Source organism: Hippichthys cyanospilos, chromosome 2 (genome assembly GCF_059441005.1).
Source record: "Hippichthys cyanospilos isolate Australia breed blue-spotted pipefish chromosome 2, RoL_Hcya_1.0, whole genome shotgun sequence".
Taxonomy (NCBI): Eukaryota; Metazoa; Chordata; class Actinopteri; order Syngnathiformes; family Syngnathidae; genus Hippichthys; species Hippichthys cyanospilos.
This window is the reverse complement of record NC_142370.1, coordinates 31590730-31614841: the sequence shown is the minus strand read 5'-3', so window position 1 is coordinate 31614841 and position 24112 is coordinate 31590730. Positions and strand designations below refer to the sequence as shown.

At 36.7% G+C, this 24112-nt stretch overlaps 1 protein-coding gene across 2 annotated transcripts in view; it reads right to left on the bottom strand.

Annotated features, from left to right (window-relative positions):
• The window catches only part of nphp4 (nephronophthisis 4), a 143783-nt gene that overhangs the window by 33022 nt on the left and 86649 nt on the right, over positions 1–24112 (bottom strand). For both annotated transcript variants that reach the window (XM_088403771.1, XM_088403778.1), the window contains exons 15-17: positions 21832–22019; positions 12214–12374; positions 11034–11202 (exon numbers count right to left, since the gene is read on the bottom strand). In XM_088403771.1, coding sequence (XP_088259897.1) covers positions 11034–11202; positions 12214–12374; positions 21832–22019 — 518 coding nt within the window. The remainder of the gene's footprint in view (positions 1–11033; positions 11203–12213; positions 12375–21831; positions 22020–24112) is intronic.

Sequence of the window (24112 nt, the reverse complement as noted above, 5' to 3'; positions counted from 1 at the left end):
CTAAAAAAAGAAACGTTTCTACACAAGTAGTGAAAATTTGAGGTCATTCTAACGAAAACTGTCAAAATTATTGGCCTACGAATGGGGACAAACATTTTGGAACACTCAATATTGATGATTTGGTAATGTCCATATTTTCTGCCAAAAGGTCGGCATAGGACACAAAAAGTCTTTATCATTTGGGCCCTTTTAAATACATCACAAGCGACAAGATGACATAGAGTCACTGAAAAAATAGCGAGTGCCAACTTAATAGCTTTGTAGTCAGTCAGCAACACAAGAGCACAAATACAAGACAGAGAGCAAAGAAAATTTGGGATTTGTTTGTTTTTTGCTATGTGCAATATTCTTTTCATCATTTTTATTGATGGAAGTCTTTCCATTTCATCAAAGTGAACACATAGAAAGAACAATCTTGGCTTAGAATACCCGAGGCTGGATCAATACCATGGTTGCATGCCTGGCGAGGTTACAGTAATTGGCATCTACAACTGACAGTGAATTTTAAACAGAATCAGCTGATAGCATAATGACTTATGGTTAATGTTCTGTGGCCAAATAATCAGTGTTATTTCCACAGTAAGGCAAAGCCACCATTTTTGCTAGCTTCCTTAAGGTGGCGTCGTCATAAATTCCTTTAAAAAATATATATTCTAATTATCATCAGTCCTTCAGCTCCGTGACAGATCCTTACGACATTTGTAAGGCATATAAATATAAATTTAGACTCAGGGTGAACGGTGAATAATTGATTCATTCATCTTGGACCATCGTAAATCATTCACCCCAAATAACCCTGATGAAAGAGGAAAGGGGATGGTTTGTCACAAATATTTAGCTACGATGCATATCAGAAAATGTTTAGGACTCCTGTCACAAAAGATATATTTTGAACCCAAATGAGATGACGTTTTCCCCTTTGCCCTGAGCCAGAGGATCAACCAGCAGGTCTTCAAAAGGTTTCTGCGACTCTAGCTGTGTTTCGTGCGTGAGAGGAGGCAGTACGATTTCTGGCTGCTTCCCCATGACAACAAGCCTGCGCACATGGCCTTAAGCATCCTGCTGGAGCTACCAGGCCATCAAGGGAACCTGCTATTAAGACATTGGACATATCCCATATTTGTTACGTAATCACTTAGTATGTTCGTCATGCAATCAGTTAGTATGGCTGTGATGTGATCAGTATGTTTGGATTGGGATGAATGTTTTCTGTTACTGTTGGTTGTGAAGAAGAGGAATTGATGCGTCTCAGGCCAGCAACCCTTTGAGGGTTTGGGTTAGTCGCGCATCCTGTTCCTGGGGAAGGAGATAACGGTATGGACTTTACATTGCAATCCTCACCATAGTAAATCAATTGTTTGAATTGTTGCCAAATGTCTCCCCCAATCCTTCAGAGCAGCAATGACTCTTGTACCTAGGGACCTAGTGGGACCTCTAGACCTAATAAAAAGAGAAGGTGCGGAAAAGCTCTTTCAGAGCGCGGAAGAATTGTACTTGTGCAATCCTTCTCCGTTATCCTCATGCATGAGAAAGAAAAAGTGCCTTTTCTCCTTCATTGTGTATAGTTTCTCAGAAATATCTAACAGGGGAACCTGACACTTCTTTTGCCAAAATCTGTGAAGTTTTATTACCCCTAAATCAGTGCTTTTCAAATAGTAGGGCCGGGCCCCCTAGGGGCAAGGTAATGCCAGGCGGGGCGCGGATGATCCCAGGAAAAAGGCTTTGTTTTTATAATGCTGTGTAACTGCAATAAAACAAGAAGTGTCATCATTACTCTTTTATTTTCAGGCACTTTGATGCACTTGGTTATTTTTTCCATTTTAGACCAAGCTGTAACCCATATAAACACTGTAAAAAATAATTAACATTTGTTGAAAGTTGATTTACATTTTTTTCTTTTGTTAATGTTAAAAAGGGTACAGGTTAAGGTATACTTATACAATTTTTATAGATAATAATCTTATTCATAGTCGGCGCATGGCGTACGTGCGCAAGTCCCGGAACTTTTCTGATGCAGCCAAACCAAAATTTGGAGTCTGCACAGCTTGCGAAAGCCTTAATAATGCTTAAAGCCCTCTTAAATTGCGGCTACTCATACCCAACGCCCCCATTAAATTCTTAACTTTGAACTGTCAAAACAAAGGCAAAGGAGCTGCTTCATTCCCAGAGAAGTTGCTTTATCATTCGCAAAGAGCTTCCGCCGACCACTCGAAGGGCGTTTCCATATAAAATACGGCGAGTGCATCCGCTAAGTGGCTTTACCACCTGGAACTTCCAGCTAAGCGAGCGTATAGAAGTTGTTAGAAGGGGCATGAAAAGCACCCTCCAAATGTTTTCCAGGCAGACTCCGACAACAAAGTGATAATGGGCAACATCTAAATGAATAATAGGAGCCCGGGGTTGCCATGAACACAGACAGCAGTTGTGTAGATTAATGATGGAGGTGTCGGCCGTCTCAAAGCGTCGCCTTCATCATCCATCAGCCTTTACCGCCTTCGCCACTCTGCACAATGTAATTGTTTGAGTTCTATTTCCCCAAATACTGCTGTGAGGACATTACTTCTGCTTAAACATCTCCAATCCATCATAAAAGCATGAAGAAGGACGCCACAATGACTCATTATGGGCCTTTCTGTTCATTTCTTTTGTGCATAGGATTGTTTGGCTGATTGATGGAAGCGCGCAAAGAAGCGTGCAATATGAAGAACATCAAGGGTTGTTTGCCCACAATAAAACAAATGGCTTAATAATGAACCCAATTACAATCCTCTGATTTAATCTTTGAAGCATTTTAATTAACCATCTATGACCAGAAATGATTTGATGGACCCCAGCAATGATGCCTAATCAAATACTCATCTCGTTGACGCGGACCATGACATCTGGTCCACCTTCCTAAATTCCTCCTTAATCTGTGGATTTTAATTTACTTTTCAATGCAAATTATAAATGCAATAATGTCATGAGCTGAGAAATACGTAAATATTAGTGCTTTAAAGCTTAAACTTTCATTATATATATATATATATATATATATATATATATATATATATATATATATATATATATATATATATTCTCATAGCAAATTATTTCTTCATTGATTGTAGCAAATGTATAATCACTATATTGACAATTATTCCTACATTAGTTAATAAAGTGCTAAATAATTCCTAATCGAATACTTTAGTACCAATAGTAATCAAGTACTTTAACAGTTCCTTACCCAAGGTAATCAACTAGTTTAGTACTTAATTAGCTAGTTTTAGACCAGCCTTTAGTCAAACACTTGAAAAAAAATAAGTGGCTGGATTTTAATAAACAAAAAAAATATATAAATAAATATAAAATATATAAATAAATATAAAATATAAGTATAAATAATATATATATATATATATATAAAATAAATAAAAATAAATTAAAATAAAATAAAATAAATAAAAAAACAAAATATGTCGATGGGATTCAATGAGGCAATTGCGAAATGTACAAATATTAATTACAATTGATTACATTTTTCAACAAGTATTTTCAATGAAGCTGTGAAAGATAGTAAAATCTTGAAATTTACGTAAACTCAATAAAAAGTTCTCATGAATTGTAATTCTTTCTTTTAACGCATTTTCCACACTATTAGGCAGCCTTGATTTTAAGGCTTCAATGAATGAGCTATTTTAAAACTGTTTTCGTATGTAAGGCGCAGCCACATTATAAGGCACATAGAATAGAAGCTACAGTGGTGGCTGGGGTTACGTTATGCGTCTACTAGATGGAGCTGCGCTAAAGGGAATGCCAAAAAAACAATCAGATAAGTCAGTCAAACTTTTCAATCAAGAAATGAAGAATAGAGATGATTTGTGGAAAGTATACCTCTTGATTTCAATAAGACTATTTAGATCAATGCCAAGATGAATGAAGACTTTAAAAGAATATAATCATGATTCAATCTATGGCTTTGTATCAGTGGGTCTCTTCTAAGTTTAGTTGCCAAGTGCGCAGAGTTCAACTGCCGTAGGAGTAAATAAAACTGTTATCTTTTTAAAGCATTATAAAAAAAAAAAATGCGATTAGTTTCCAAAGTTAACGCTTTAAGTTTGACAGCCCTAATGAAACCACTTTCATGCTCCGTGTTATGTTCTGAAATTGACAATTATTTTGAAACATTGAATGTGCAGAAAAAGCTGTGAAAATATATTAGATTTATACCACACTTTCCTATTTTTTCTATTTTGTAACGATGAAATAACAGTGCAATATTGCATTACTCTGCTCTTACCGCCTCTAAACAATACTCCCAGTTTGTGCGATAAAAGAAAAAAAAATACCTGCTTCCTCTATGTGGGAAGGAGCAATGGGAACAAAACAGCAGGAAGCTGAACTCTATCACATATATTGATAATTTCCCGGTGTTGCATGACAATAACGACAACGGTCTGCACCCCGCTGACTCGCTCCACTTTGCTCCGCTGGCAGTTCTTGAGGTTAAGGCCACAACAAACCAGCAATTTACTGGCCCAAGAACAAATGGGAGCAAGCGCCCAGGGACTTTCAAAGTAGTCTGAAATAATCAATCTCTCCCGCCTCCCCATTCCAGGCCACTGACCTTTCCGAATAAGCAGATTCTCCCTCTGACCTCCGGGCTAAAAGCAAGGTTGATGGAGTGAGGCCATGAGATGAAAGAAACTGTATTTTAATAAGTAAGACGTACTGTATGATCACCCCTTGGGGAAGTGTTGAACATTAACTAATTGTTAGGGAAATTCCACTCGTACTTTGTTTTACTTATAGCACCCTTTCTTTTTGGGAAAAAATCAGCTTCTAAACTATGGAGATATACATACACAAGCATATATATATATATATATATATATATATATATATATATATATATATATATATATATATATATATATATATATATGGGTTCAAAACTCAAGTGGGTATCATCGAATAAACGTATGCAGCTTGACGGACTCTTTTCTGTAATGTAGTAAAATATCAAAGTAGTAAGATACATGACACCATTGCAAAAGTTTTTGAGAACTATAGTTACCGCAGTTTAAGGTGCACCAAAAAGTTTTCAATCTTGCGCCTTATAATCCGGTACGTCTTATGCAGCCAATAAACACAGTTTTGATTTTTGGGACAGAAAAATAGCTTAATAGCGAGGTAAAATGTTCTATGTTTACCTCTGCATTTTAATTATAAATGTATTTTTTTATGTAGTATTATTATGTATTTTTTGTTTGAAATTTTGATATGCTATATACGCTCCATATATAGGCAATAAATAAATAAATAAATAACATCTGATCGAGGTGTATTTAATTCATACTGTACAATCCTGCTCCCATCTGTTCGCAGTAACTTTTTTTCCTGTATCATCCCAATCGATGAACATAAATAACTTCGTAACTATAATAAAAACATTAAAAAAAAACACTTTTACTTCGGGAAAAATCTCTTACTTAGGAATTATGATTTAGAAACGAAGCACTTGCAAGGCGGGCATCAAAGTAATGTCGTATTCTTTACATTTACGTTCGACTTTTTTTTTTTTGTTCTGCATTCTTCAGTAAAGCTTGCCTAATAGAATTAATGAATGATGTCAGCATATACCATTGTCATGAATTCAATGACTTGTCAATCTCGACCAAACCTCTTTCAAAACCACAGGCAGCCTGAAACTTTTTTAATTAACCTGATAACTAAAGACATTGTTTCATAGCATGCACTATATGATTGAGGAACATTTATTTGGAACAGCATACTATGCTATTAAAACTACATATAGCATGAGCTTCCAGGCTTTGTTTTAAATTAATATTTGTATATTATTTGTAAATAAATAAATAAAACACAAATACCGTATTTCTCAGAGTACAAGTTGAGTTTTTTTCCCCTCATTTTCAACACCCAAATTAGGGGCTTCAATTTATAACCGCATAACTCAAAACAGACCATTTTTTCCCACATATCTGTGTTTGAATAACATTAATTCGAATGCGCAACAAGTAATATCATTTCATAAGCCTTGTAATGATTAGATATAGATCTAATTCGATATAGAATCCATCCATTTTAGCGTGTTTGCACTTTTAAATGCACTTTTGTCAAGCGCCGTCTTGTTGTCTCTTTGTTGTCTACAACGAGGCTGCGTGGATAATTTTTTTTTTCCTGGGTCGGTAATTTTTCCTGGCGGACCTTGACGCATTATGAAAAGGAAAAGACGGCTTGACTTGTTTCCTTCAGCCCTTGTGCTTGAACAAGCCGGCATGTCGACACGTGGGGGGAGAAACATCGAAGGGCAACATTCCACGCTCTGATCTCACAACAGTTGGGTAAAAAAAGCTTGGGATAATATCTCAAGTTAAATGATCAGCAAATCCTCTCCATAGACGTCCATTTCAAACAAATTGCATGGGTCCCCCCCAATAACCGCAAGAGATATGATATATGACAGATTTGATAAACGATGAAGAAATGCATCTAAAAGTACAATAATTTCATCATTTTAATAACACACGTGTTATAATTGGGCAGCCATGATCTATGTAACCACTAAGGTCAGGGGTACACTTCTAGTTGCATGTTTGTAAAATTCACCCAAATTGAAGTAAAAAAAAAAGAGGGGGGGGGGGGGGGTCTACTTATAAGTGAGATCGGCTTGTACTCTGCGAAGTATGGTATGGTAGAAAATCGTAGTTTATCTTTTTCCTAAAATAGCTCCTAAATTTGTTCTTTTTTTTTTTTTTTAATTTTGAGTATGGAATTTCAGGCCAGTGTCTTTTTTTTATTTGGGGGGGGGGGGGGGGGGCAAGTTGGGCTGGCCAGGTACTGCACATAGTTGAAAAGCACCATTAGCTTGGCCTGCATGAATTTTTTAAACCCGAGCCAGGGTATATTTACTGGCATTAGAATTGCAAAACTCCACAGCGAAGATAAATCACCCGGTGTGGAAAGGTTCTCACATGATATCAGTGTTCTCTTGCGGACTAGTTCCATCCACAAGCCTCATCACAAAAGCTGCACATGCTCCGCTACACCTGTCCGTCTAGATGTCTGCATGGACACATGAGCGCTCGCCTCCTCGCCATTTGCGAGCGGTTTGATTTCTTCCCCGTCCGATCTGAGTCGGGGCCTTCACGCAGCACATCCGTCTCAATCCGCGTGTAACTTCTCGGCTTTGTTGCGCGCTAATGAATGCCCTTCATATCTTTTGACAAGCCACCCATTAAGACTCGCCGATTCATCGAAGCCTGAAGGCGAGACGCCCCGTTGTCTCCTCCCAGAGATGCCGAAGAGGGGGTGACGGGCAGCCGATGAGGTGTTGTGGAATTTTTTTTTAGGATTTAGGCGAGATCAGTAAAAGGGTCGGTAAAAGAAATGCTCATTTGGGGTTTTATTGTTGAAGCTTCAAAGATACCACTCTTAACAAAGCAGTCTTGTGGTCTGCAAGATTGTGCCGGGCCGTAATTTCCCAAATATAGGAGGCACCTGTGTATAGGACACACCCTTAAATTTATGGCCAAATTTGGTCATTTTCTACGTTACGGTATATAAGATGCGCCAACATAACAAGATTATAAAAAAACCATAACAAAACAGAATCTCACCTTTCGAAATTCTTCATATTTTCTTGTGCTGATAATGGTAAGTTATATGTATCGCGTGTTTCAGATTTCCCACATTGAGAGCGGTCGGTGAACGCCTCGCCAGTGTGACATCAAACGTGCTCCAAGCAGTTTTTTTTGTTTCCTCGCAACGCAGCTTGAGTTAATTTTGCCATAAATACCTGAAGTTGTTCACCCGGGTTCCACCAAGTTTATTATTGTGTGGATATGCCTTCAGGGGTGTCTAACTCATATTTATCGGGGGCCGCAATGTAGTTATAATTTTTGTCAGAGGGCCGGTATGATTGTGAAATCAAATCAATTTTAGGTGTGTTTGTCACACTTCTAACTAGTTTTGAAATAAGAGCCCGGTAAAAACTGTTCAAAAGAGAAATTGGGAACACAAAATGCTTGTTATTTTTACCCCCAAATTTTTAAATGCTGAGGACAACTTGCAAGTGAAATATTTTAACCAGAAATTGACGTTTGATCAGGATCTCACGGGCCACATAAATTGATGTGGCGGGCCGGATCTGGCCCCCGGGCCTTGAGTATGACACCTGTGCCTTAAGATTATTAAGAGTATTTTCCATTGCAAAGGGAAAAAAGTGAGAAAAGAGCGAATTTAAGGAAGGAAGCTAACACGGATGAAGAAACAAAGAGAAGTACTTTTGAGTCCTCCTCCCTCTCCAAATGAATGCCAACTGTTGGCCGAGTCGCTTGATGGATAACCGTGCATTGATTAGAATTTACATGCAGACACAACACAGCCGCTCCCTCAACGCAACTTCTATCCAATAAGCCATTGCACTCTCAACCTGCTTTGAGTGATAAGCACAATGAGAAAGTGCGAGCATATTTAGAAGTGACAATGGCGCGCCGCGGTGTTTCTAAGGCGGGCTAGAGTGATGCTTTGTTTATGAGAAGGGAGTATCTTTCGGCGGTTGATGCATGGCAAAGAAAAGATACTGTCAGCAGCCATTGCTCCGCACAAGCCCAAAGTGAATGAGTACAAAAGCATGGAAGAAATAGGGAGCTCCCTAGCTGGATGAAGTGGAACTATCGTATCAAAATATTTCTCTGTGCCACAATGTTAGCTCAGCAGCCTTATTCACTGTAAACTGGAGAAGCAATTTTGAAGAATCCCCTTGTCATTTTCCGACCATAAACATTGATACAAGTCAACATGGTAAGGGACGTTGCCTGAATTTAAAGGTGGTTAGTAAATATTTAAGGGAGCAGAGGAAGCTCAAGGATCAAAACGATCGTATTTTACGCACGATAAGGCGCACCTAAAAGCCGTTTTTTTTAAAAAGCTGATGGTGCGCCTTATAATCAAGTGCGCCTTATAATCAAGTGCGCCTTATATATGGATCAATATTGACATTGGAATTCGTAGATGGGGAATAAACTGATAAAAGTAAGCTTTACCTGTTTCTTTTGTGTGTTTACAGTTGAACAAGGTTGCTCATATTGACTGATTTTAGAGTTATTATTTGAGTTGTTATTGTATTACTTTGAGTATTACTATATTGTGATTGAAAACGTTTTCAAATATGTAATTAATTAAGGGTGCGTCTTATAATCCAGTGCGTCTTAGATATGAAAGAAGTTTTAAAATATGTCATTAATTGAGAGTGCGCTTTATAATTCGGTGCGCCTTATAGTGCGGAAAATACGGTACTCTATACTATCAAACGTGTTAACATAAAAATAATCAAATCAATCAATCAATCAATCAAATTTTATTTATATAGCCCTAAATCACCGTAGTCTCAAAGGGCTTCACAGAATGAAAAGAGGTCGTACAGAGACATCTTTTCAGTATAGGGTACACAACAGCATCCCCTGTCAAAGCTCCCAGAAGGGGAAGGAAAAACTCAAAAACCCCAATTTGGGGGAAAATCAGAAACCTCCAGAAGGGACCACAGGTGGGAGGAGCCCCCTTCAAATCAATACAATCAAATGTATTAAGGCTGGGATAGAAAATCAACCAAGTCGGGTAAGTCAACTTTATCACTTCGAATTAAAATATATGCCGCGAAGCTCTGTCGGAACTGTGTTTGTTCCAATGTTTTCTATTATTGCATCAATTACTGCAAAAGTACACCTGGCATACCACAGCAGTACTTCAACGGTTACCACGCGTGATCGGGAAATAAAGCCTCATAAACTACTTGTGCCTTTTTTTTTTCAGTCCTCTTTATGGTGCTCAATGAAAATGCATTAAATTTGCATTACATCTCAAAAGCAAGAGATGTGGAACAAATCTACTAGTACTACTAGTAAATCCACTACTACTCTAGTGGAACAAAAAATATGTAAATAAGGTTTGCTTATCTCTAGTTGTGGTACGTAACCCCTATGCGGTATTTAGTCCAATCATTTGATCTTTACATAAGAGGCATTTCACATCAACGGGAAAGCATTGAAAGGTAGCTGAAATTTCAGCCAGGTTGTGACAACATGTTAATTTTAGACAAGACACGAATGTTTAGTTATCACACTACCAGGAGTGTGACATACATCGGCTAAAATACTGCGAGAATGATGTGAAAAAAATTAGAAATACTTTAAAAGGGTTAAACAGCAACCATTCATATGCGAAGACTAGCTCCATTTGTGGGGGGTGACTTACAAGCAAGGTCGACTTGTACTCAGAGAAATACAGTAAGTAAAACAAGCAAAGTACGCCTAAAATACGCTCAACTTTCAGCTCGGAGGCTTCGTTTTTCTGGCTTAATATGGGTGCAAATTTGAGCAGCATATCTTAATGTCTCCAATCTAAATGTCAATACCGTAGACGCTTTACATGGAGACGTTTTCATCACTCCGATATCTTTCTGAATAAACATCTCTAGTCGCATGTTTACGTGTGACATGACCTATTTCCATCTGCCATTTACATGCTACGTTCCGTTTATCACATCAGTTGTGTGACACGTCAGGCTTGATATAAACATCACATTATCTAAACGGGAGTTCATTCGCCTATTCGGCACAGTTTGTGATTTTTTTTTAACACTTTCATGAAGATCTTGGAACAATTTAGGCATGCTGCTGTCATTTAAGGAATCTTATGCAAATTACATATATATATATATATATATATATATATATATATATATATATATATATATATATATATATATATATAATATATATATATATATATACATACATACATACATACATACATACATATATATATTATATATATATATACTGTATATATATATATATATATATATATATATATATATACATATATATATACATATATACAAATTATATATATATATATATATATATATATATATATATATATATATATATATATATATATATATAATTGAACATACATAGATTTGTGTGTGTACATTTACTTATGCGTTAAATGTGGTAAAAAAAACTTGCCAATATTTCCAGTGCGTACATGCAGGCGACCCGTGACGGTTCTGTGAATCGCCATGCAGTTTTTGGAAGCGTCGCCTGTCTGCAAGGTCTCCTCCCCCATGTAGTCGCTTGTCAGAACCTCCACCTCGTGGAGCGCTTGCACTGCCGTTTTGCCGTGCCGCAACATGTGCTGCAGATAAAATAACTTTGGTTGAAGTCAGAGAACATGTTGAAAAAAATGTTGAAAAAGAAGATAATGCAATAATTGTAGATTATATTTATTATGTATACATCCATTTGCAAAAAGAAAGCTGTTGACTCAGATCCTTGCCTTCTTCTTCAGCCTTTTATAATTCAAACTATGACAGAGTGGAAAGCTCTAAATTAGAATAATAAATATTATATTTGGTATATTTATGTCTTTTACTTAAGTGTGAATCTTTATTTGTTTTTATTTTAATTCTATTGTTTAAGCATGAAACATTAAAACAAGAAACATTTGAGAAGAAAACAAGTTCATTATATACTTTTTTATGGGATTGTTTATTTCGTTGTTTTCTAACACATTGAAACTACAACGTTACCACCTCTCAGGGTAAAAAAAAAAGTCTTTTCAATACTTTATTATGAAATAATAATGTTTTATGGGAATAAGATACAAAGGAATTTGCATGCATATCGAGTTGCAAAAAATTTGAATACATTAAGAGAGTAAAGTCACATGCACGCTGGGTAACAAATTGTCTTTTCACTATTTTATAATAAAATAATGATATGGGATACACGCAAGGCATGCATCTATTCTCATCTGGCGCTGCAAATGTGTTACAAACATTTAATTAGAAAAACTCTTTATCACGCAAAAACCTCTTCTTAATTGGAGGGACAAACAAACCAAAAAAGATGTTTATTTTTATTTTTTTGATGAGTGTTGCTTTACGCACTGAAACCCGATTCCCCATAATGTCAGACTCACGCTATAAAATCTACAAATCTGCAAATGCTGCATGAATCAATGACGGATGCACTGCAATGCCATGATGGGCTGTGAAAACAGATAGCGGGCTATCATAAATTACGCTTTATCGCTGGTGGTTAAAACGCCGCATGAATTGGAATGAGGATTTCTTCTTTAACAGCCGTAAGACACTGTATTGGTTTTGCGGAGAAGCGGAGGGGCGCAATGCGCCGAGTGGATTACCTTGAGCTCAATGGCTGTTGAACCTATGAGCAGCAATGAGTCACTGTCCCAGATGTCAACGTGCATGGTGTGAAGGGCCAGGTAGCGCAGGAAGCAAGGTTTCTCTCCTGGCTTTAAAAAACTCTCGTCAACACTGAACTGTACCTGAAGCCCGGGAGAATCTGCGCAAAGAGGGAGGATGCACAGAAGAGTCATTTGCGCAACATGACAGACCAAGAAAAGGTAAACGTAAACAAAGCTCACTCCGATTGGCTCTTAGCAAAGAAATGCAAGATAGAAGTTTTTAAATTCCCTAATGAGAGGCATTTAGTTTACCTTGCTTTTTACTTGTAGTCTACGTGACGGATAAAACCGGAATGAATGTGACTAATTTGAATGGAATCGCCACCGATAACGGTTGGTTAATCGGATATGATTGAGAAGTGAGGAATGGAGTTTGAACGTCACAGGACATCATCACAGGATTCATATTTCATCATTTAAACTTTTAGATTGATATTTGTTGGGTATATGACTTCCGTGTAAATGGGTTATATTTGTAATACATGCTGAATGGACACATCCCAAATTGACAAAGCTCACTCTGATTGGCTCTTCGCAAAGAAATGCAAGATAGAAGTTTTAAAAATCCTCAAATAAAAGGCATTTCGTTTACCTTTCTTTTTACTTCTAGTCTATGTGACAGAACTGAAATGAATGTGACTAATTTGAATGGAATCGCCACAGATAACGGTTGGTTAATCGGATATGATTGAGAACTGAGGAATGGAGTTTGAACGTCACAGGACATCATCACAGGATTCATATTTCATCATTTAAACTTTTAGATTGATATTTGTTGGGTATATTACTTCAGTGTAAATGGGTTATATTCGTAATACATGCTGAATGGGCACATCCCAAATTGACAAAGCTCACTCTGATTGGCTCTTCGCAAAGAAATGCAAGATAGAAGTTTTTAAATTCCCTAATGAGAGGCATTTAGTTTACCTTGCTTTTTACTTGTAGTCTATGTGATGGATAGAACCGGAATGAATGTGACTAATTTGAATGGAATCGCCACCGATAACGGTTGGTTAATCGGATATGATTGAGAAGTGAGGAATGGTTTGAACATCACAGGACATCATCAGAGGATTCATTTTTTCATCATTTAAACTTTTAGATTGACATTTGTTGGGTATATGACTTCAGTGTAAATGGGTTATATTCGTAATACATGCTGAATGGGCACATCCCAAATTGACAAAGCTCACTCTGATTGGCTCTTCGCAAAGAAATACAAGATAGAAGTTTTAAAAATTCTCAAATAAAAGGCATTTCGTTTACCTTTCTTTTTACTTCAAGTCTATGTGACAGAACTGAAATGAATGTGACTAATTTGAATGGAATCGCCACCGAAAACGGTTGGTTTATCGGATATAATTGAGAACTGAGGAATGGAGTTTGAACGTCACAGGACATCATCACAGGATTCATTTTTTCATCATTTAAACTTTTAGATTGATATTTGTTGGGTATATAACTTCAGTGTAAATGGGTTATATTAGTAATCGTCAAGAATGATGGAAAAAATTCAGATTTTAATTTTTGACCATATTACCCAGACAGGGTCATGTCACAACGGTATCATATATATTAAATTATATCATAGATATTATATATATTTTAAGCGGAGACAGTGCTACGGTAACTTGTAATGTGTACAAATTGAGAATCTCACATGGAGCTTGAACGCCAACAAGCTGTGCTCCATTTCTCTTTTCAAAGTGACAGGCAGAAATATGAACTTGTATTTTGTGTTTATTTAACACGTCAGGAAACTGAATACACCCTGATTTGTTTCCCTTAAGCTTGTTTTTATATGGTTTGAATGTTACGCTCTCTCTATTGGCCAATGCAGTTTTAGTGGCCTTGAAGAAAAATTAACAGTAGAAGAAGAATGTTTTCTTGTCAAGGCAGCGTATGCTCAAAGTGAAACAAATCGAGCAACTTGTGTTAATTGAACACATAATAAATGGCGACACAGAGCTCGTTCTGTTTCTCGGTTTCCAATTTTAAACAAGGAAAGGGAGACATCGTGTTTCTGCTCAATGGAGAGTGAGCAACACTGCCTCCAGGTGGATGGAGGAGGAACAGGCTTTTACGAATGAATGCATGCAATCCGCAAACGCACATTCAACAACTCGCAAGCAGAACTGAACATTTACAAATGGTAAGTCAAGAGAAATGGATACACAAAATTAACAAACGTGTGAAAATTGCAGACATATCTGTGAAGATGAAAAATCTGATCATCACACATATGTTTGTGGATCTTGAATGTGAAAATCATGACTATATATGTGTTTGTGATAAACACAAAATGGGCAAATATATTTATAATCTAGTAAAGACATAAATCATTTACATGACAGGTAACGAGAGGTGGCATGTGACAAGTAGGGTCGAACCATTCAAGTATGGGTGAAAGTCAGTTTTTTGTTTTGCTTGTTTAATTATGAAATTGAATAACCTACTGAACTTAAAATTTGTTTTCTGAACTTAAATTTTCCTGAAACATTTAATTACTTCAATAAATTTTAAAGGATTTTTACATGTTTGTTTGTTTTATTTAAAATGTGGAGTTCCTAGGGGTACTAGTACCCCCATTTGAAAACCACTGCATTATACAATATACATTAAACAGGATATACAATCTTAAGAAATAACACATTTAAATACATAGTTATTGGATTTTAAAGTTGAATTAAAATTGTAATCATCCAGAAAGATTTCTTTTCAGCCCTATTTGAAATTTAATGTAACACTGTGTTATGCATTTTTAAGTTCTTTGCTGTGATTTCCTTGCTCAAAAAAAAAAAAAAAAAAAAAAGAAACAAGGTTTCAACAGTGACCAACTGATTTTATGCTATTTGTATGAGGAGCATCAAAACTACTGGCATTTCTTTTAAACAGACACAGAGCAAATTCATTCTCCGTCCATCTGCCCAACCGCCCAGGAAGCCTCCACTTGGACCATTAATTCACCCAGCATGTCATGCACCAACGGGAGAACAAAGGAACAGCTAAGAGGAAGATGGACAACACAGCTTATGTGTGTGTGTGTGTGCAGAAGCAGGACCGAGCTATCTGGCATCGGGTCATATAAGTATTTATGTGTGCGTGGGTCGGTAAACTTGGAGCGAGACCCAGCAGAGTGACAACTCGCCCTGCAACGCAAACCACACAACCAGGATAGATTGTGCGATGTGTGCACAGCAGGTCAAAGCAGCCTGAAAGTCACGCAGGGCAACAATAAGCCATTGAAGGCCGCAGGCTAAAAGGGTAGACAAAGAGCGGATATCAGGGGTGACCAAAAAAGTGCCCGTGGGCATCAGTTACCACATGAGTAGCCTACTGGAAACAGCTCACTAGTGAAGGAGGCATTGTGATTTTTTAAGAAATGTAATTAATATACCTGTGAGGAATACAGTGATCCCCCCTACTTCACGGTTAATGGGGGCTGTCAACCCCTCGCGAAGTCTGAAACCCGCGAAGTAGGGTATCAGTTCCTAGATTTCTATCTACGCCCCAATATCTTCGCAGTAACCATAAACAATCCTTTTTTTTTTCTTTTGTATTTTTTGCCTATTTTATTTCCTTTCTCCTATTATTTAACATTACATTATCCTTATTAACATTATTGTATAATATATTAAATAACTAATATGACTTAGTTTGTTGAGAATTTGTTCTCAGGACTGGTTATCTGCACCAAGACTCCGGTGAAAGAGTACCCAAGTCATCACGTTGAACTTCATAATTATTTTGGCTCATGTACGTATGGTGTATCATGTAGTATCTGATGAATAATAAATCAACAACAATCTTAAAGTCGGTCAACTAACATATAAACACTTAATCCATGAATTGACTGTATTTTTAGCCGACATTAGCGGGTTAGCAACAACTACTAACTATAAAGTGCAACCTCTACACAAACGAACACATAAACAGAATAAACACTCATCGCTTACTAAACATAGGCATGGCATAGGCATAGGCATAGGCGTGCCTTATCAACATAAATGATAATAAACTTTAAATATGAGCTTACATTGTCATTCACTATATCACCGTAACAAGCCGAATGACGCACAGAGAACGTAAAATAGGAAACGGAAATGCAACGCGACCCGACAAATTAAAAGCATGCATTTCAAAATTAGATGAAAAACGTCATGAACTCTAACGCTTGAAGACTTCTGAACATAGTTATTAACTAATATTACTTCGTTATTTGATGAATACAGTACTGTATCATGTACTTTTTTGCTTTTTTCCATTTTTGTACATTTTTGCACAATTTTTAAATGATTTTTTATTTTGAAATATTTTTTATTTTTCCTGGAAAAAAACGCAAAGTACTGAGACCGCGATATTTGAGACCGCGAAGTAGGAGGGATCACTGTATATACCAAATGCTGTTATAACGATGAAACATTTCAGAAAATTTGCGATGAAAATTTTGTGACTAATTATAGCTATTCCCCCAAAATAAGATGTGCGTTTTTATTTTTCTCCCAAAAATGAAAGCCAAATGTATGGATGCATCTTATAAAGTTAATAGGACACACCCATACTTTTTAAAGAATAAATGGTAACTAAAAAATTATTATTATTATTTATTCAATACCATCCAAGGAAGATCCATCAGCCGCATAAGATTTGATGCATAGATGTGCATTTTTATTTTGGTGGTATTCTTGCAATAATTACCGAAATGGGACGAGCTAGAGGGCAGACGTCTGTTGGCTATTAGCAGCCAGTGCCTTTAGCAGCTAACAGCAGCTCGTGTTATCTGAGGTTGTTACGACACTCAAAGAAGCGAGCAGACTGAACCAACGTCCGAGTCCATCCTTGTTCACGCACAGAAATATGACTAAAACGGAGAGACTCATGTAAAGATGTCTCCAGCTGAATCAATTAAAAGTGCACCGGTTAGAGAATACAGAAAGGTATTCCATTGGAGTCATTTATTAATTGTGGTCTTTTGGCATATACACACACACGATCATAAATTGATGAAACATGGATGGTGCGCAGCTTCAGGTATTCATGGCAAAAATGCATCTCAAGGAAAAAGAAAAACAACTGATTCGAGTGCATTCAACGTTATCTGGGCGAGGCGTTTACTGACCACTCATGCTGAACCGCTCAACTGAACGTGCTACAAATATATGACTTACGGATATGAACACAAGAAGGATGAGATTTATTCTGTTTTGCTATAGTTTTTATAGTCGCCAAACGGTTGGTGCATCCTATACACCAGTGGTGTCAAACACATTTCGATTTTGGGCCGCATTATAGTGATCGTTTCTTTCAGAGGGCCGGAGTGACTGTGAATTCAAATACATTTTAAGTGTGTTGATCACACATTTACCAAGATTTGATATCAGAAGCCGGCAAAAACTGTTCAAAAGAGATTTGGAGAATAAGATAATGTTTGTTTTTCTTCCCCCAAATTTTAAAAGTTAAAGACAACTTGCAATTTTGGTATTTTAGTCAGAAACCTGAAGTCAAATCAGCATTTCAGGGCCACAAAAAGTGAGGTGGCGGGCCGGATCTGGCCCCCGGGCCTTGACTTTGACACCCGTGCTATACAGGGTAACATAGAAAACACCTGATTTTTACCCTAAAATTATGGGTGTGTCCTATACAAAGGTGTGTCCTGTATATGGGGGATTACGGTAGTCGTTTCAATAACCTTTGAGCAGAATTTTGTCCAATTTTTTCATCTTTACATCAAAGGCATTTGAGGCCAACTACAGAGGTGATAAGATGGAAGACAAAGCACTGATGCCATTTTGTTTTACTTCATTGAAAGAAATAGTTCTGCTCTGATTCTGCACAAAAGTTTGTTTTCTTTCTTGAAGCTTCTGGGTTGGCTGCCGTACTTTGACTGATTACCCACCCAAAATGGCATCCTCGTATAGTGTGAGTGTTCGCAATTGCCACAACATTTTGTTGTAATGACTGACAGTAGTTAATAAAAAAAGTGTTTGGTTATTCTGCCAGTGATAGCAATATGGGTGAGTCATGTCAAGAGTTTTGCAGGAACACAACCAATATCGCCACAAGTTTCAGCATATTACAACACCGATGCATGTGTATAAGGAAACACTTTCTGGAAAGAAATTATCTGATGGTATTGGTTGATGGCCTGAAAAAAAAAAAAAAACTAGAAAATAGCAAAAACGGTGTACTGGATAATGTTTTGTCCAAAAAAAATTACATTTGGATTTAATTCAGAAGCCAATATATGTTAAAGTCTTTTTTTTTCATCAGCAAAACAAACTCAACAACAGTTTCTGTATTCATCACCATTTTCATGTTTCATCACACTAATGCAGTGTATTATAACAGAAAGTCAAATTACCGTAATGAATTCTCTGTTGGAGGAAGTCTTTTGTTTACGGCTTATTTAAACCCGCATAGTCTCCCCGTCGTCGTTGTTGTTTGTTTCTGTAAAGAAATCGCGTCCGTACGAATCCAGCACAGTGCGGTTTAATTCACTTACAAGCATGCCAAATCGGTAGGCGGCAGTAGTGTCGGCAAATTCTGTCCAATCAGAAAGAACCGTCGCCACCGAAGTCAACAGTGGCGGGAAAAACGAAGTGCGATGATGCAAGTCTCCGGTTTACGATAGTCACACAAAACCACGAAACTGGAGATTTGGTCAAATCCACTCCACTTTGGTCGGTTTGAAACATTCAATTTGGATGAAAAAAAAAGCCCATATAGCAAAAATGCAAACCGGGGACATTCGCTGCCTTTTTGCAAGAACCCCGATTATGCTTAGACAAGATACCTTGCATTTATAAAAACATATACCGTATTTTGCCGCACTATAATGCACGCCTAAAAGCCTTATTTTTTTTTAAAAGCTGATGGTGCGCCTTATAATCAGGTGCGCCTTATATATGAATGAATATTGAGATTGGGATTCGTAGATGGGGAATGAAGTGATAAAGTAAGCTTGACCTGTTTCTTTTGTGTGTTTACAGTTGAACAAGGTTGATCATATTGACATTGAGTTATTATGCAAATGAGAGTTGAGTTATTATTTGAGTCATTATTGTTATTACTTTGAGTATTACTATTTTGTGATTGGAAAAGTTTTAAAATATGTCATTAACTGAGGGTGCGCCTTATAATCCGGTGCGCCTTATATATGGAAAAAGTTTTAAAAGATGTCATTAATTGAGGGTGCGCCTTATAGTGCGGAAAACACGGTATTTCCATTAATGTATTAGAAGATTTGATGCATGTCCCAAGCTAGAAGCGTTCTTCTCCGATGGGACAGAAACACTCGAACACTGTTGGGGCAAGTTTTCCACCCTTGACGGGTAATATATAGAAAAATAAACATTTAAAATCTTTTATCCCTTTGAGTATTTCCATTCACCCCTCATACTTTATCAAGACAGTTTGAACCTCCATGATGAGGCATGCTTCTTAAGAAAAACGCAGCAAAATATTTGGCGCCTTCATGTTATGACCGAGGAAAAAAGACAGGCTTGCCCCATAACAAGCATTGCCGTTTAGGTTTCTTGTAGCTTGGAATTCCAGTCGATTTCATCCCCTGCGCTGTGTTTCTACTTGGACATTTTCATTTGAGCGAGAGAAAGATGTGACAGGTGCTGATATTCAAGAGAAGAATGCTACGTTAAATCTCCAGAGAGGCAATAAACCGACTAACTGCTAAATCGCACCTTTAACTCTTAATCCTTCAAAGGTAAAAGGCTAGATTTAGTTCAGCTCTGCCAGTAAATTGGTGTACGGTCTAAGAGAGAATACGACACAGTATATGTGCGCAAATACACTGGATAATATAGTTTGCGGTAGGAAATATTGACATTGCTAATCCACAGTGTGTCTGAGGAGGCCTGTAGGGTAAGGGGGTAATGTTTGTGTGCTCAATATCACGCTCTGTCAGTAGCAGTAATATCTCTTCCATTTCATTAGTTGCGACATGAATAGACATCAATCACTGGCCGCTTGGCTGATTGAAAGGGAAGTGGCGTCGGAGAACATCGTGGAGCATCACGGAAGCGCCTCTCAGTTTGTACCATATGATTGGACGACACAGAGTTGGAGAGGAGAGAAATGGATCACCGTGTAGCTTGCGCGCACGATACAAGTTACACGGGGGTTGTCTTGGGTTTTTTTTGCACATGTGACTCAACTCCTCGAGGGCCGGTATCCTGCATGTTTTTGAAGCTTCTCTTTCAAACACACCAGTTCCAGATGAAGAGGATAATTTTCAGAGCTAATGATGAACAGAGCTAATGATAAGCTAATTATTTGAATCAGGTGTGTTGGGCAGAGAAAAACAGAAAACAAGCAGGATACCGGCCTTCGAGGACTGGAGTCCGACACCTATGGGCTAAAGGGAGGCCTAAAAATGGCCGGTACGAAATGAACAATGCCCTGAAGTAATTCATGACTTTAATATTTAACTAACGAGTGATAGATTACTTTTGGTTCGTACTTTGGGTAACTTAGTTCTCAGAATAATTGATTATTTTAAATGAGAGCTAATCAGTTATGTACTTAAAGCGAAAGTAATTGATTAATAATACTTTAGTTTGAAGAGTAACTGATTAATTTTAGTACTTTAATATCTAAAGTAATCGATTGCCAACCCTAAAGTAATTGATGACTTCTGTACTTTAGCACGTAATCACTTTTCCTTCCTTCCTTCCTTCCTTCCTTCCTTCCTTCCTTCCTTCCTTCCTTCCTTCCTTCCTTCCTTCCTTCCTTCCTTCCTTCCTTCCTTCCTTCCTTCCTTCCTTCCTTCCTTCCTTCCTTCCTTCCTTCCTTCCTTCCTTCCTTCCTTCCTTCCTTCCTTCCTTCCTTTCTTTCTTTCTTTCTTTCTTTCTTTCTTTCTTTCTTTCTTTCTTTCTTTCTTTCTTTCTTTCTTTCTTTATCTCAGCGGCTCAGGTGCAGCTCAGCACCTTGCTGTTTGTTGACACTTTCCTTACTTGTTGTGCAAACATTTGCTACGTCAGCCAAAAACTCAAAGGCCCTGTGGTGTATTTTGTATGATGTCTTCCATATAAAAAAAGTTATATTTAAAAAAAAAAAAAGAAGAGACTGCCAGAAAGCTGGAGATATTGAAGTTTAGATACAGATGAGTGTGTTTCATGACTTGTGTTTCATGACTTGCGCAACAAACAGACAACAGCGAAAGCATACGTGCACAAAACAGACTTATTATTCATCTGCTTTATGCATCGGAAGTCATTTGAATAGAGTAATGATTATATTCTATGACATGTCAAAATCTATCATATTTACAGTAGAAGTGTTACTTTGGGAACAGTAAAAATTCATATGAACGTGAATAAAAAGTAAATCAATTCTTCTAAAATATACACTTGTGTAGATTTACTGTTTAGAGTACCATATATTCCACAAAATAATTCCACACCTTCAACGAACGGCCTTTTTTAAAACTGTGCTCATATGTAGGGCGCACTGCATTATAAGGTGCATAGAATAGAAGCTACAGTAGTCGCTGGGGTTATGTTATGCATCCAAAACATGGCGCAAAAAAAGGGCTCTTACCAGAGTTGACAGAGCCGTCATTGTTGATGGAGGTCAGAACACAAGGAAACAAGTCGCTTGCTTTCTGCGGAACCTTCTCGCTGTTCAGTAGTCGAAGCTGATGTGAGGTGACTGGTGGAAAACGGTAAAACTGGAAGGTGAGGTAGATGTTGGAAGGCCATTCAGGGCTCGTTCCCACCATTGGCATTCTGATAAAAAGTTGCAAGTGTCAAAATCAATAAGCGCAACAAGTGGACATTTTATTCTTTAACATATATACCAAAAAAAAACAAAAAAAAAACAAGATACTTACATGCAAATCATGCAGGGAAGGTAAAGGTAAGGAAAAAGATATCTGAACTTTGAGAGGCATAAAAAAAAAAATAAAAAATAATAGTATGTATTGTGAGAACAAATATGTGAACAGTACAGTATACTTTACTATCATAACTTATTCAGTCCTAAAGACATTTTTATACGTCTTTATATAGTCCAGATTTCCAATCTCAGGTAACTATTTACACAATTTTTTTTCTTTTTTTTTCCCCATCAAATATTAGGGGAAAATTAGGTTTTAAAAATAGTTTTTATTTTTATTTTAAAATCAAATATTACGGTAAAGGAAGTTCTTAAATTAGTTTTCAGTAGGTTAAAGTCAATAAATACATAAATTTAGCGTACTGTGTGACCGTCTAAAATTCTTGCAGGATACATAAAGTTACGTTTTTGGGATTGAATGAATTAAAAAAGGCAATACAAATGATATCAAACACAAAAACACAAAAAGTGCTTTGTAGATAGAAGATGACATTTATACCCTGACATTTATTATTTGATACTGTTTATTATAATGTATGCATCATTACTAGTTACAATAATAATGATTAATGTAGAAAAATGTAGTTAAAATGACTTTTTCTTTTGAAATCTTTTGTCTTTTTCCACGCAAACAAATACCCGGCGGTAAACAACCTTGGTTGTATAAAAAAAGAAAGCTTGTAACTGTCATTGCAAATTTACGAAATTACACCGAATTACACATGGAATAATGAAATCAACTTCCGCTTACTTGTAGCGGGCTGATTAGCAATCAGCAATCACCTCGCTGTTCAATAGTAAAAAAAAAAAAAAAAAAAAAAAAGTGCATAATTCAGGCAGCATAAATGCTACAGCAGAATAACAACCATTTTTTTTTTCCAGGTTAATATGAATGCATTAATTAATAATTCACTGGCAGTAAATTCAAAGATGAATTTTTCTGATCAAACTGAAATGATAATCATTTAGGAAAATACATGTATTAGAGCTGTCATGATTAATGAATTATTTGATAACTAATAATTTATCAAATTAATTGACAATTTTTAATAATCAAGTAATCGTTTAGAGAAGAAATTTCACAAACTAATACAGCGGTTCTGGTACTGCAACTCCTGGGGGTACTTGAAAGAGCTTCAGGGGGTACTCAAGATTGTAAATATAACAAAAATCATTTAAAAATAATTATTGAATTAATTGTTTCAAAATATAGGTTCATAAAACAAATGGTATGTTAAGTAGGTTATTCAATTTCATTAAAAAATACAAAAAAAACAGGTTCTCAGGTGCGACCTAACTCGTCACGTGCCACCTCTCGTCACCTGTCAAGTTAATGATTTATTTTAGTGAACAAACATCTTTACTACAATCCCAAAATAGGACAATTGAATATTTTTCTCTGGAAAAATATTTATTTATAATTATTTCATTTGAGAACACTTAATGTTGGCTGTTTTTTTGAGAACAAATATTTAATAATATTTAAGTTAACGATTTACTTTTGTGAAGAGCTCTCTACCGTAACCCTAAAACAGGACGCTTTATGTTGAATATTTTTCTCTGGACAAATATTTATTTATAATTATTTGTTTATGTTGATATTTTTTTGTGGACTAACAATTCAGCTATTTTATTTTGATAACAGATTTCTTTTGTCATCCAAAAGAGGACACTTTAGGTTGATTCTTTTTCGGTAGACATACACAAATGAAGTTTGAAAGGGACTAACGTTTTATAAATAACACACTAATGCACAGGTGTCAAACTCAAGGCCCGGGGGGCCAGATCCGGCCCACCACATTTCACCCGGCCCGCGAAACGCCCATTCCAATTCAAGTTTCCGGTCAAAATATCGCATTTGTAAGTCACTTTGAAATTGTTTGGGGGAAAAAGCAAGCACTTTTTTTCTCACCCTCTCTCTGATTTCAAAACTAGTTGGAAGTGTGACAAATACACCCAAAATGTATTTTATCACAGTCATCCC